The sequence below is a fragment of the Saccopteryx bilineata genome, chromosome 12 (assembly GCF_036850765.1).
Source record: "Saccopteryx bilineata isolate mSacBil1 chromosome 12, mSacBil1_pri_phased_curated, whole genome shotgun sequence".
Classification (NCBI taxonomy): domain Eukaryota; kingdom Metazoa; phylum Chordata; class Mammalia; order Chiroptera; family Emballonuridae; genus Saccopteryx; species Saccopteryx bilineata.
The window spans coordinates 24,039,429-24,054,793 of NC_089501.1; the positions used below are offsets into that span (position 1 = coordinate 24,039,429).

The following is a 15,365-nucleotide window of genomic DNA, read 5'->3' on the forward strand; positions in this document are numbered from 1 at the left end:
TTAATTATCACTTCATTTTTTATCATCTGTGTAGGTTTTTAACTCTCCTTGGGTCAAATTTAGAAAGTTGTTATTTGCTAGAATATATAGACAAAAATCTTTGTATCTAAATTTGCACAATATTTTTATAACTTTCCTAATAGCAAGTATAACTGCTGTTATATCCTTTTTGTGTTTCTTAATGTTGTATATTTTGTTTTGTTTCTTATTCAGAATTAAAAAAAAACCTTTTATTTATTGATTTTAGTGAGAAGAAGGGAGAGAGAGATAGACATAGAGATGGAGGGAGGGAGGGAGAGAGAGAGTAACATAGATCTGTTCCTGCACATGCCCTGACCAGATATCGAACCAGCAATCTCTATGCTTCAGGACAATGCTCTTACCAATCAGCTATCTGGCCAAGGTATTTCTTATACAGAATTGACAGTAGTTTAGTTACTTTATTGATCTTTTCAAAAAACTAGCTTTTTGATTTATTAATTTCTGTTTGTGTTTCTTTCTTTTTCTTTTTCTTCTTTTTTTTTTACTTGAGAAGAAGGGAGACAGAGAGACAGACTCCTGCATGTGTCCCGACTGGGATCCACCCGGCAACCTCGTCTTGGGCTGATGCTCGAATATGAGCTATTTTTAGCACCTGAGGCTAATGCTTAGATCAACAGAGTTATCCTTAGTTCCAAGGGCCAACACAGGAACCGAGTGAGCCACCGGGTGAGAAGGGAAAGGAAAAGAAGGGGTGGCAGGAAGGGAAACAGATGGTCACTTCTCTTGTGTTCCCTGACTGGGGATGGAACCTGGGACATCCAAACACTAGGCCCATGCTCTAGCCACCGAGTCACTCTTTCTTTTAATATTTATTTTTTATTGGCTTTTAAAATTTTCTAGTTTAATGATTTTCCATGTGATCCAGACTACCTTTCAAAATAGAAATAATTAATATATATTTTTCTTAGAGGCTAAATTGTAGAAAATTTCGATAAGAGATTGTTGATTGTTACAGTACAATTTTAGTTTTGAGGTTATTGCTCATTCAAGGATTATTCAGAAGAGGCTTTGGATTTCTTTTTAGTGATAGAGACAGAGTGATAGGGACAAATAAGACAGGAAGGGAAAGAGGTAAGATGCATCAATTCTTCATTGTGGCATGTTGGTGGTTTATTGATTGCTTTCTCACATGTGCCTTGACTGGAGGGCTCCAGTCAAGTCAGTGATGCCTTGTTTCACTTTTGGCTCAAGCCAGTGGCCTTGGTCTTCAAGCCAGCAAAAGTTGGCCTCAACCAAGAGACCATGGGGTCATGTCTATGATCCCATGCTCAAGCTGGTGAGACTGCACTCAAGCCGGCACCTCGAGGTTTCAAACCTGGGTTTTTTGTGTTGCACACTGACACTCTGTCCAATGTGCCACCACCAGATCAGGTGAGGCTTTGGTGATTTCTAAGAGCCTATTTGTGGGGTCATGGGTCAGTGATTTTTTTAATTTTCTATTAAATTTTGGAAGCATATTGATTTTTGTTATATATTTAGTTTTCCTTTATAACTAATTTTATGATTGATATCTATAAAATATTTATGAACTTACAAGAAAAATACAGATTCTATATTCTCTCTCTGTATAATAAGATCTAGTTAGTCATTAAATCAAGCTTGATGGTTGTCTTTTTGAAATATCCTATATCTTTGCTTATTTTATCCTACTTGATTTGTCTAAAAAATTTTCATATATGTTTTACAGTCGTGATAACCATAATTATGTTGTTCTGTATAATGCTACTTTTCATTTCATAGTCCCCTTAATTATTTTTAGTGTTAGTAAAAATACTTAAATATATAATCTGTAAAAAAATGCTATTTGTAGATCAAAAGTGTTTAATAATGTAACAATCTTCCTATTGTTGGACATTTATGGTAATCTATAATTTTCCAAGACTATAATTAAAGCTATTGTATTTTAAATACACTCCTTATGATAGATTAATGGAAGGAAAATTCTTGGTTCAAGGACATTAATATTTTAAAGCACTGTATATATACAAAGGTATATATTTAACAATGGTATCGGCAGCAATAGAATTTATTGCTTTGTGCCCACTTCAGGATCCTTACAAGGCATACTCTGCTTTCATCTTTCTGATACAGTTATAAATAAAAATCAGATCATGTTACCCCTGTACTAATAACCCTTCCATGGCTGCCTACCCTCATTTAGTACAAGCTAAAATCATCATAATGGTTTACAAGTCCTCACTTATCTAGCTCTGTGATTTCTCTGACTTCATCTCGTATTTCTTTCTCACCTCTGAACACCTTCGACTCCCGGCTGTTTCTCACTGTGACAGTAATACTCATGCCTCAGGGTCTCTGAAATGAATCTTCCCTCCATCAGAAATATTCTTCCCTAAGTTAACTTCCCTGGGATACAGTAGTTAAATCACTCACTCCCTCACTGACTCCATGCCTTTATTTATATGTGACTTTCTCAATGAGCCCTTTCCTGATCATCCTTTCTTTTTCTTTTTTTTTGGTCTTTCTACTGTTGAGTTTTGTTTTTTGCTTTTTTTGTTGTTGTTTTGTATTTTTCTGAAGTTAGAAGCAGGGAGGCAATCAGACAGACTCCCACATGTGTCCGACCAGGATCCACCCGTCATGCCCACCAGGGGGTGATGCTCTGCCCATCTGGGGCATTGCTCCATTGTGGCCAGAGCCATTCTAGCACCTGAGGCAGAGGCCATGGAGCCGTCCTCAGTACCCGGGCCAACTTTGCTCCAATGGAGCCTTGGCTGCGAGAGGGGGAGAGACAGAGAGAAAGGAGAGGGGAAAGGGTGGAGAAGCAGATGGGCGCTTCTCCTGTGTGCCCTGGACGGTAATTGAACATGGCACTTCCACAAGCTGTTCCAATGCTCTACCACTGAGCCAACCTGCCAGGGCTTACTGATCATCCTTTTATCACTGTAAACCGTTTCTACTTCTACCTCAGCAATATGCTCTACTTCCATTCCCGACCTTATTAATTCTGTAGTACTTTTCAAAATATATGTCTTTTCTTATTTATTGTTTATTGCCTGTCTCCCAACAGATTATAAGCTCCACAAGATCAGGGAGTTAATGTGTCCCAAGATTTGGAAACATGCCTCACACACTTATTTGCTCTCAAATAAATATTTGTGAAATAAATTTTTAAAAAGGATGGATTTATATTATAGCATGGTCAAAACATACCTGGACAGAAATTTTAGGAAAAAAATAAGTTTCAATATACATATTTTAATATATATCTTTAGGGTACTTACCCTTTCCAGGGTGAAAGTCCTAACCACATATTCAGCAAGTGGTTCCATTTCTACACAAGTTACTTTGAAGTCACCGTAAACTTCAGTATCATCAGGCCAATACTTATAGCACTTAACCTAAATGACAAAAAGAAGACAGGTGAATCTGAATATATAAATATGAACCAAGATGATTAATTTCAGTGCTAACTCTTCACATCACAGTTAAAATACAATTTAAAACTATATAAAGGAGAAAAGAAAGTTACACGTTAAGTAGAAAAACAGTGAAATTTCATAAAATTATAGAAGGTTGATAATACAATTAGATTCTAGTGTATAATCAAACCTTATTTTATTATTAAATGAGAAATCAATTTCTTGGCTATCAAAGGTTCACTTACGGGATCACTCAATTGATTTGCTATGCCTATAATTTTTGTTAAACAGTAGAATGATATTCTATTTTAAGTTGTTACATTTTGCTATTCAACTTACACTCATGTTTTATGCCCCAAACAAACAAACAAACAAACATACAAAATTTTATTTTCTTACCCGGCCAACCTCAACTAAATTTGTAACCATCACAATGCAGGCAGACTGCTCTTGCCAGATCATTCTCCAGAAATCATATACTGTTTCATGAACTGGGCCTATTAAAAAATTAATTTGAATATTTGGTTAACAGAGACATTTAGTATTTAATAAGAAGTTTAGATAAGTTCAAAAGCAATGTAAACTAAATAAACAAAAAAGAGAAAATAAAACAAAAAGTCAAACAAAATGTCACTGAAAGTTCTTAACATTAAGTTCCTATGTAAAATTATACTATAGGCAAGAACATAGGCATGTACTAGATTGTTTGTGTTTTGATTTTCCTTCTATACTTCCCAGTTGAGAAGAAGATATCACTAGTTTCTAGAGTATTTATATCTAAGTTAATGCATCTTCAAATATATGTGAAAACAGGATTTGCCACCATCAACCATACATACTGCCAATTAAATATATGCATATCATTTATAAACAGTGCATGTTTAGGGGTTAATGAAGAAACATCGTAAATGTGGGAAACATTCTAATCTTAGAGTGTCATCACCAAACTGCAAAGGCATTTACTGGGCTTTACTCTACTCATTACCATAGAACTGTAATATTATTTACCACGGATGACTTTTCTAATGCTAAAGAGTTTATAATTAGACTCAATTACTCCAAAAATAGGTTAAAAACTACCTCTGTTAAAGAACAAGACAGCTTTTGTTTTACTTTCTCCTTTTATATGATACCTGTGAGAGTTTTTCTTCTAATGACTAGTCGTCATTTGGAGACAACTGAAGGTATTTTTGTTGTTAATGTTAGAATACTTTTACTTCCTACTTTTTCTTATTTTCCAAGATGAATGAACTTTACAAAGTTCCCTTTAGCCCTTTGTGTTGTCTCAGTCTTGACTTGTAAAAAAAAATTGCTGGAAGATAGTCTAATATCTCATTATAACAATATTGGCCTTGGGTACTATTACTTTCCAGGCCATCAGACTTCTACAAGAAAACAGCCATCTTATTAAACAAGATGAGACGTCCCTTGCTTTCATAAAAAATAAGTGATTCCTCTGCCCAGCACTGCTGACTAGTGCTCAGGCACATCAGGATACCAAGAACCAAATCACAAAAATTACCAGCAGTTTCTCTTCGGTTGGAATTTAAAAAAGTAATGAAGCTTTAAAACATATGTATGTATGCCTGACCTGTGGTGGCGCAGTGGATAAAGCGTCGACCTGGAAATGCTGAGGTCGCCGGTTCGAAACCCTGGGCTTGCCTGGTCAAGGCACATATGGGAGTTGATGCTTCCAGCTCCTCCCCCCTGTCTCTCTCTCCTCTCTCTCTCTCTCTGTCTCTCTCTCTGTCTCTCTCTCTCTCTCCTCTCTAAAATGAATAAATAAAAAATAAAAATAAAAAATAATAAAAAAAACAAAAAAAAACAAAACATATGTATGTTTTATGTTTGAAACACTTTGTATTACACAAATGAATAAAGAACAGTATTATTCAGAAGAGATTATTTTTTTTCAGTCAAATCAGATAAAATTGCAAAAACCACTATATGTATAAAAAAGCAAGTTTGGCAGTTTAATAACAGTTAAAAAAGGCAAAGTTTTACCTTGAGTTGCAATGTAGTGGCTTGGCCTCTGGTAACCCTAAAATGGGAAAACAAATTGGTCATAATTTTACATCAGTATCAGAAATAAATGAATGAAGGCATAAAAAGATGAAGACAACCACCTGTTAAGATTAAGTTATATAGTAAAAAGTCCAGAAATGAGTAGTGAACTCAATAGTTCACTTCTCAAACCTAGGTTATCTGAAAGGTAAGGATAAAAAAAATTAAATCTTTTAAGGGCTCTGATTAGAATATATATTGTATAATCGAGATTTGTTTGCTAGGCAATAACCTCATAGATTTTGTTTGGTTTCGCTAAAATGTTTATGCCTTCATGTTAATCTTTAATCATTCATTCCTGGCATTGTGTTCAAAAGTACCCATTCTCATTTTATCATCCAAAGTACAACACACTGCATTACAAAGAGACAAGGACATATTAGAACCATAAAAAAATAACAGAACATTCCAATGTTAGAGCTGGACAATGCATGTGTGCATCAAATCAAAGTCCTGCTGAGATTTTATAGAGACTATTCCTATCCTATAATCCATTTAGGAATCTGCCAAAACTATTATGTGTGCTAATAACAATAATTTACACACACATAGTTATAGGTACACACATATATAGGGGAAGAAGTTTTGAAATATACATCTTATCTTGAACAAAAAGATCAATACCTTTTCTTCTTTTTTTTGTAATGTGCCAAGAACTCTATGTGGTTAAAGATTTAATATTGTTTCAATAAAGAAATTATTCCTAATAAAGGAATAAGTTGCTACTTGCTATCAATTGGTTTAAACTACAATAAATCATAAGTAGCAAAAACAATAGGGTTAAACTTTGAGTATATTGTGTATTTACAAAATACATTAGAAAAAACTGTGGTACAATTTGTTTAGATTTTGGTGTGGGTGACTCAATACAAATATAAATGCATATGAACTGAGATCTCCAATCTAGACTTACTAGGTGAACATTACATTGTTGCAAATTTGGAAGTTTTATATTTCTTAATTTACCCACATAGCACAGTGTTTTATAGGAAAAAAATTTTTAAGCTTGATAAACATTTCATCTCCTGTTTTTCATGAAAAATTTACCAACTGCAGGAGACATCTTTTAAGTATAACAAACTAATGAGAGAGAGAAAAATTATAAAACTGTGTATTAATCAGCCAAATACACTGGGTTCTTAACAGAAATACTGGATAGAAACAGTCTCACTTAGAACACACATTTAAGAATCATAAATTAGCATTATAACAAGCTCCACTCTATATGTTTTGGCAGAAAACTAAATAGGTAAGAACAAGTCCAAATTTGTCACGGAACCATTTTTTTTTTATCTTATAAAGCAGATCAATAGCTTAGTTTTCCATGTTAAGGTGTCTAATACATTTAACATGTTGAATGAGAGTAAAATGAATATCAGAAATTTAGCCAATATACTGAGACTGCTCTTAATAAAATTGAATAATTAAAAAATATAAATAATAACAATTCACAAAATAACTATGAACTTAAATGTCATAAAATTATTTCCTACTTAGGGAAATTAGAAAAAGTTGGATCACAAATTTCTTGTATTTTATGGATGTAAATATGTATTGCTAAGCTGTAGTACTTGATATTCCTACCTTTTGCCTATTAATTACTGCATATTTTGAACAGATTAATTTTAGCATACCTATATTTAAATTTTTGAAAGAATAGCTAAATTCAATGAAGGCTTAACATGTGCTAGTCACTGTGCTAAATACTCATCATGTATGACTTTATTTAATTCTCACAACAAAGTGATGAGATTAGCACTATCATTATCTCCCCTGTAGAGATGAGGAAACTAAGGCTCAGAGAGAAGAAATAATATTTCCATGATTGCTAATGTGATTTTGAATCAGGAAGTATAAATGAAGAGCCTGTCCTTCCTCTATGAAATGTAATATATTGCCTCAACAATATTTTGTCTTCTATTAGAAAATTATTTTCATTACATAAAGAATTTATACCTAGATATGTTTTTAACTAAACTATAACAGTGAGATAATGATTAAAACAAACTTTTTTATTTGTGTTATTCAGTATATATGTGTGATATGTGTATTTTACAAATGCAATTTGGTAATTATTTTGCCTAAGCGATCTTAATACTTCACAAACCAATATCACATACCACAAAACAGTTTCCTACCCATTGTACACATCAGAAGTCAAATGTAAAAAAGTAAAATTTCAGAAACACTAACACATCATACTATCCAGCTTCTCACATATGTTTGGGGAAGGGTAAGAATAAAAGCCAAAAACAGAAATCATCAACAAATAAAACTCAAGTACATAATAAATTGTCAAGAGCTACAAGTGGTCCTGTTTTTCTACACATAGAAAAGGGAAGGAGATAAAGTAGATCTTTACACATGTAAAGGAGTTACAGAGAAATGAACATAGATATACTGTATGAGGCTAATTACGTGAAGCATGCAGAGAGAACTAGTAGTAAGCATTAGTAATAACTGTAATTAAGAGTAGTTACATTAAATATTTATAATAGGATACTGTTATTTACATATAGTGATACTTACATCCCTGTACAGCCAAATCTACAGCCCAAACCAAAGTCAGGTGTGAAAGAAAGCACAACAACGTCAGTAAGTACTAGGACGTAGAACAAGGAAAAGTGTACAGTTTGTTCTTTATTTTAAAAAGCTAGCAATCACTTTATAGGTAATAACAAGCAAAAAGATTCACATATATATGACAACAATACTGAATTATAAGAATACTTACATCTATATAGTTGGCATTAATGTAATCTGAAGAAGGATCATCCTCAACAGGTTGCAAAATTACTCTGGAGTGATCATCTAAAATTTTTAAATAATAAAATAAAAGCTATTAAACATTCCCCATTCTGAGAAATACCACTGGTAGAGACTTAGAATAATTCAATGGTTGAAAAGAGCTTACCTATAACATAGTATATAAATTTCTTTATACACCAGTCATTTGAAGAAAAACAAAAACTTTAATGAACTTTTTATTTATTGTGATTATAATATGCTGTTAATAAAGCTTTAGTGACTGACATCTTCATAGTTAGAAAGCTTTTAGAGGACATGGTAATTAATATCTGATGAATAGTCATTTGTGTCATGTACTTGTCTAAGAAGGAGTAAAGGTATTCAGAAGGAAGACCACTCCACCTTGAGTAAGGTTGGTGGAGCTGTAACAGTAATTGACCACTGAAAAGATCCTTCTTTTCATTATCCTGATATTCTCTGTTGTTTACTAACACTCTGTACATTTGTGTGCAAACACAGTAATCACACAGATCTCCACAGTGTGAAGAGTGTGAGTCAATTTAATTAACGAAGTTGATGATTTAGAGTCACTGTCAATAGCCAATGCTGTTTTAATATTAAATAGGTTACTTTAAATAAACAGGTGTGCCACTCTCTGGGCTTCTCTTAAAATTTAAACCATATAAAGATGAATTGCAACTTACTATTTACCTTCTATGCAATATTTACATTCATCAAGAATTCTATGAGAACTTACATGCTATAATGTTTCCATATCGGTTTTTTGCTCTATTTTGGTCTTTTTTAGCTACATCCCAAGATGCTGACTGTCCTTCAAAGAAGCTCTAGAAAAAAAAATAATAACAAGCATACTGAATTTAATTCCTTTTCATGACTCAGGTTTACCCGTTCTGAAGACCCAAATAGTAATAGCCCTTTTCTCAAGGAGGCAGTCCTACAGTAATAAACAAGTTTCATTTTCTTATTTGCTAGACTTCTATTAGTTCATCTTGGATTGGATGGAGTTCAAATTAAGGACAAGAAACAACTTTTTTAAAAAAGAACTTTAAAGTGTTTCAAATTTAAGATTGCTCTAACTTTGTGAGAGGGAGGTAGAGAAGGATCAAAAACTTCAAAACTACTTTTAATGATGGGGAGCAAAACTTGTTTTCCTCCATAATTATTCATTAAATCATGTGCAATACATCACAGTTCAGTTTCTTTGAAGATCATGAAAAGGACTGAGTCTCTATAACAAGGGACCATATAAAAATTTTTAAAAAGTCACCATCTCTAAGAATCTTGGAATAGATGAATTTGTTGACTGGTTTATTTGCCATATGTAGTAATTTAAAATATGGGTATAGATTTCTTTTTGCAGAAAAATTTAACTTCACTCAACAGAGGAAATGGGGTCTTCAAAGAGTCAACTGTCTTTGAAGTGAGGTACACAGGAATACACATGAAATGAACAAAAAGAACCGGCTCTGGCAGCATAATTCCTTGCACTACTTTATTACCGCAGCTTAGTGTTTCCGGCATACATCTAAAACCAACTTTTAAATTAAAAAAATAACTGTGTTTTCTCCTAAACTAAGGTAACACAAGTAACCTGAAAATAAAATGTAATGTTTAGAAAATTCATGAAGTTGGATGCATTTTGAATGGCCTTTCAAAGTAAATTATTGCTTGAATTCTTTCACTTATAATATGTGTGTATGGTGGCACACGTATGGTGGTGGAAGAGCTTTCTCCTTCACATCCTACTGCTATTTCTGAGTAAGCAAAGGAACTGCTTTATTATGGCGATATATTGTTTATTGGAATCTTTCTTTTAAATCACTTCCCTTGTAGTTTAAATCTTGGTATTTTGGTGTGAGTAGGAAGAGGAAGCGAGGTTGGAAGAAGAATTTCTCATACTCTTCTTTTGGCTTCTGAACGTTTGGACTTTCGGTGTTCTGGTTTTTCTTCCCAGCTACCCTCAACCAACAAGGCAAAAACAAAACTAAGTGTGCCAAGTAGTACATTTAGAACACAAGGCTTCATCCTATTTCTCCACAGAGGGTTAACAAGCAAAGAGGCAGAGAAGCATCTCCTGCTTAAGTCATTTGAATGACAGACCCTGTAATGATACAATGGAACCCAACGCATCTATCTCGCTATGGATTTTTAAGTGGTGCAATGTAAGGTCTAACAAAGTGGTTTATAAATAACACAGTCAAATAAGGTATGAAATCCAATGTTTTTAAATTCTTAAAATGTATTTATATCCAGATATATCCCCAAGTTGTACCCTTTCCATTCAATCCATCTACTTCCTCTTCCCATATACACAACTGCTTATCACTAAAATACAGAATTAGAGTGTCTACAGAGTTCACCTTTTTGTTATGTTAAAGAAATGTGTTAAATTCTACTGAGTATCATGGTTAGAAATAACATTTAACATAGTACTGAAACTTTCACCTCATATTCCTCTTTGAACCCATAGCTGTCTGAGGTCTTCATGAGATTAATATGCTGCAGTAAGTCGGCCACCCTGATGGCTGGGTGCAGCTGTCCCGTCTGGTAAGGGGATTCTGTCCCCTCACAGAGGTAGCGAGGTACATCAAGGAGACGGCTGGACTCTGCTGTAGCACTGTGGTTGTTCTCATCTGGCATTTTTCAGATTCAAGAACATTAAAAAAAAGACAAAGTTATCTTGTTTAATATATATTAATGCAAAGGAGATTTTTCAGACCTGAAGATCTTGCAGATAAGAGGAGGAAGGGAAAGAAATGGAGTATAGGCCTAGGGCAGCATCCCCATAAAGACGAAGCCTTTCACTGTAGCTGAGGGTATGAGGTCAGAGTATACTGTGTTTATTTTGGTAAGACAACAAGTGGATACTCTGAGATGTAGAGAGATAGCTGGTTCACTTTTAAAAAGTATGTGGGGAGATTTTTCTGGGTTCTTCCTTTTTTCTTGTATCTGCAGTCATAGCAGTATAGAGTGGGATCAGAGACCAGGTTGTCAAGTACAGTGGTGTTTTCCTTGTCAATTAAATTGAACAAACTCCTTTGCTCCTATATCCTAAACTCCTTCTAGGCAACCCCTCCCCACAGGACTGCTCTTCTTGCCTTGTGGCCTCACTATGATGCACAACCACATGGGCCTTCTTACCACGACACTCCAGGTTGGAAACACGGGTGTTCTAGGGCATCACCCCTGGTACCTCTCTGTGTGCTAGCCAGGTCACATATGTATTTATACTCAATCTCTCGCCCCTTGGTTTATTATTGTTGTTGTTGTTGTTTTTATAGCTAATATATCTGGACTAGTCCAGCTACTGTGTGAAAAGAAAAACAACCCAGCCTGTGTTTCTGGGGTGAAATATGTAGGCACTTCCTCTGGAACGTTTCTCTGGCCTTTCCAGGCTGAGCTCCGCAGCTCCTGCTTTATGTTCTTGTGGCCTCTTGTTCTAATTCATTTCATGTAATTTATATTTCAATAATTTGTTTAATGGTCTTTTTTTTTCTTCACCAAAATCTAAATACATAGTGTAGAAACAGTCATTATATATATTTATTATTCCTGGTGTCTGGTGCAAAGCGGTCAATAAACATTTCAATGAATGACTTAATTAAAATCAGTTGAATCCCTTACCACCCACATTTAAGTGTAGGCTCCATCCCAATTGTGTTACTAGCTTAAAATGAAAAGAAACTTTGATCATCTTTCTGTCATATCAAGAAAAAAACAAGAACATTTTACCTATGAAGAATAAATATTATTTTAATGACCATCGTACTAATCGTTACAGTGAGAAAAAGAAAAGCATGCTTATATTTATCACATTTAAACTTACCACTTAAAAAATGTTTTAAGGGGTGTTAACTTTGAAAAACATTATACTGCATGCTCATTTACAGAAGAGGAAGTACACTCTTAGGGGAACTTTTGTTTTTAATGATAATGCATACTGTAGAAAACGATATTTAATTAACAGTGAAACATATTTCAAATACTGGTACATTTGCCTGTTCTATCACCAACTCTACAAATAGGATATGGCAAAAAATGAATTGTTGTCCCCATGATAAACATTTTTTCTTCCTGGAGAAGGAAAAAAAAAGAACCCCACAATCAGATTTGTGTGCTTCTGTAATTTCACTTGATTGCATTTACTTTACTTTCTCTTATTAGGCTGAACACATTTTTATTTGTTTTGCATTTATTTCAAAAACACCACAGTGAATCAAAAACACCCCTGGTGGATTCTGTTATGACCTAACCACCCAACGGCATTAATGTCCTTTATTTCGATTTTGCCCACCCCTCTCCACATAAACATATGATAGCAAACATAATTCATAATATTTTCCTCTTCTTTCTATGAGACTATACTCAACTGAGCTATCTTTGCTAAAATATTACAACTGATAGACTGACACACAGAATATATACATCTCTCCAGTAAAATTAATTGAAAGCTACTGATTTAGGCACTATTTAGCTTAGGATGAGAAGGGGACAGACAATGTCTGCGAGGAGAAATGCAGTCATCTACCCTGCTCTGTGTGAATGGCCACAGAGCTCACATCACACCTGCTGCAACAGAACATTTACATTTGTAAAAGGCTCAGTGAGAAACAACAGAAGTCACCCAGAGTCTAAGTCTAACATAATTGTCCCAGTATGAAGTGCCTTTTATTGTGCATTAGGCATTAATACAGTAGGTCAGTGAGCAGTATTCTTTAAAATAATCACATATGAATTATTAATCTCAATACATTTCCACCTCATTAAACCACCTAATGATGTGACTAGTAGGGAGAGTACATGTACTAATCATTATCCTTATTACACATTTAAGAATAATAACTTCAAGTATTTTCTTCATGGAAAGCTTTTCTAGAGTTCTTATAATACACTTACCAGTTATAGGGACTTGAACCCAAAGAAGCAGTAAAACAAAGAAACAGTTACATGAATTAATATGAAAAGTTTCTAAGCTATTTTTAAATCAGTAAGTAGATATTACTATTAGAAAATATTTGAAATGATTTCAAAATTGCTTTATAAACACAAAATCAGTTGGATGCAAAACAAATATAAACATCATGATTCCAAAAATGATGAAAAATGCAACAAACCATTTTTACATTTAATATGATTAATGAGATTTAGCTTTTAAACAACAAATATTAACAAAAATTAAAGTCTGACTTTCAAAATAAAAGAAAATGCATAATGACTGTTTATATAAACAGATTTGATGACTATTCTGTTAATGTTAGCCTTCCCTAAACATAGAAAACCCGTTTCATAGGAAAAAATTATTATAATAACCTTTTAAACTTTACAGTTTGTAAAATCTCACATCCATTATTTCATTTTCATTTTACAAAAATCGGTGGGAGAAGTATGGTAGGAATTATTACTGTTTTACAGATGGGGAAGAAAGAGTAAAGATATTTTCACTACTTTATATTGTGAGACCACAGGAGAACTGAGAATTGGACCCAACTCTATATGTCTTTAAAATATTACTGTAATAAAATTTTAACATGTAGGCAACTAATTTCTTTCAGTGAATTTTTAATATTTTCATTGACTTTTATTTCCTAATTTGATGGTGACAGCATTCTTGAGTGCTCAACAAAAGATGACATTTTCAGATACAGTTGGTGCCTTTGCAGTGATCAAGATTCCTGACTTCCCCCTAAATGGCCAGGCCATCCATTGGGGCAAATTCCTCAATTCACTTCCCTGCCATTATTGGTGTGAACCAGGGGTCCCCAAATTACAGGCCCACATGCAGCCCCCTGAGGCCATTTATCCACCCCCGCCCCACTTCTGGAAGGGGTACCTCTTTCATTGGTGGTCAGTGAGAGGAGCATAGTTCCCATTGAAATACTGGTCAGTTTGTTGATTTAAATTTACTTGTTCTTTATTTTAAATATTGTATTTGTTCCCGTTTTTTTTCTTTAAAATAAGATATGTGCAGTGTGCATAGGGATTCGTTCATAGTTTTTTTTTTATAGTCCGGCCCTCCAACGGTCTGAGGGACAGTGAACTGGCCCCCTGTGTAAAAAGTTTGGGGACCCTTGGTGTGGACATTAAAGGGAGAGTATAATCTGCAATAGAGAACAATGCCTTCCTGATTCTTTTAGAATATATAGTCTTTATATTATAAAATTATAATTTAAAATAATTATTTCAGAGAATAAGAGGTGTATTTGAGTGGAACTCTTCTGAAATATTTTGAAAATGTAATTGAATGTTGAATATATTGATAATAAAGCATGCATAAAATGTAAGCCAAAGTTTTATGTTCACAAGAAATTTAAATGTCAATCATGAAAAGTGGGAACTTTTAAGACACATTTATCTGGCAATTTCTACATTTCTTTGGTTAAATCTTGAGTATTAGGAACACTGTTAAAACTGAAATATAACTTGTGAACATACAAGCAAGCTGGTCATGAGCACTGCTGTAAAATCAGTAAAAAAATAGGGTATAAATTGAATAAAACTCACCCCATTTTTAAATACGTAATTTGATTAAAAGTTAATGTAATTTTACATCTCAATTGGACTTATTATTGTTAGCAAAACCAACAGTCTTAGCTATTATACAGTAACTATAAAATTAGGAGGATTTAGAAGATCCCTTCCCATTGAGAGATTGTTATATGTAAACAGAGTATTCAGGAAGCACTAGTCCCTTGTTAGATATATGTTCCTGGAATGTGTGTATTTGGGTTCATTCTACTAACCTGCTAACCTGCATAAATACACAAAGTCTTCTATTGGGGGCCATTGTAGTTTTGCTTCAAATCTAATATAACCAAGAATTAATGAATATGTTGCTTTAGAAAAGCATATTTTACTAATTTGAAATCCACTGATCTGACTGGGCTGACCACAGTTGTTTTCTTTGATAAGACGATGACTATATATTTTAAAACAAGCTGCTTCCTGCTCTGTAAATAATTACTCTGCTGACAAAGTGTAACCCATGCAAGGAAGTGTGATCCATGCAAAAAAAAAATGATGATAAAGAATTAGGGCCTCACCTAACACAGCAGTCGGCACAAGTGGATCATTGGGCACTGTATAGGAAAACAAAGCTCATGAAGGAATATA

At 33.8% G+C, this 15,365-nt stretch overlaps 1 protein-coding gene across 6 annotated transcripts in view; it reads right to left on the reverse strand.

Moving 5' to 3' along the window:
- The window catches only part of PTPRK (protein tyrosine phosphatase receptor type K), a 591,572-nt gene that overhangs the window by 19,084 nt on the left and 557,123 nt on the right, over positions 1 to 15,365 (reverse strand). For 2 of the 6 annotated variants that reach the window (XM_066248518.1, XM_066248517.1), the window contains exons 16-22: positions 10,701 to 10,888; positions 8,992 to 9,079; positions 8,221 to 8,297; positions 8,016 to 8,033; positions 5,427 to 5,463; positions 3,822 to 3,919; positions 3,285 to 3,401 (exon numbers count right to left, since the gene is read on the reverse strand). In XM_066248518.1, the coding sequence (XP_066104615.1) occupies positions 3,285 to 3,401; positions 3,822 to 3,919; positions 5,427 to 5,463; positions 8,016 to 8,033; positions 8,221 to 8,297; positions 8,992 to 9,079; positions 10,701 to 10,888 (623 nt within the window). Of the gene's footprint in view, positions 1 to 3,284; positions 3,402 to 3,821; positions 3,920 to 5,426; positions 5,464 to 8,015; positions 8,034 to 8,220; positions 8,298 to 8,991; positions 9,080 to 10,700; positions 10,889 to 12,109; positions 12,330 to 13,151; positions 13,164 to 15,295; positions 15,332 to 15,365 lie in introns of those variants that run through there. The other 4 variants (XM_066248520.1, XM_066248519.1, XM_066248523.1 and 1 more) reach the window with 3 other exon arrangements.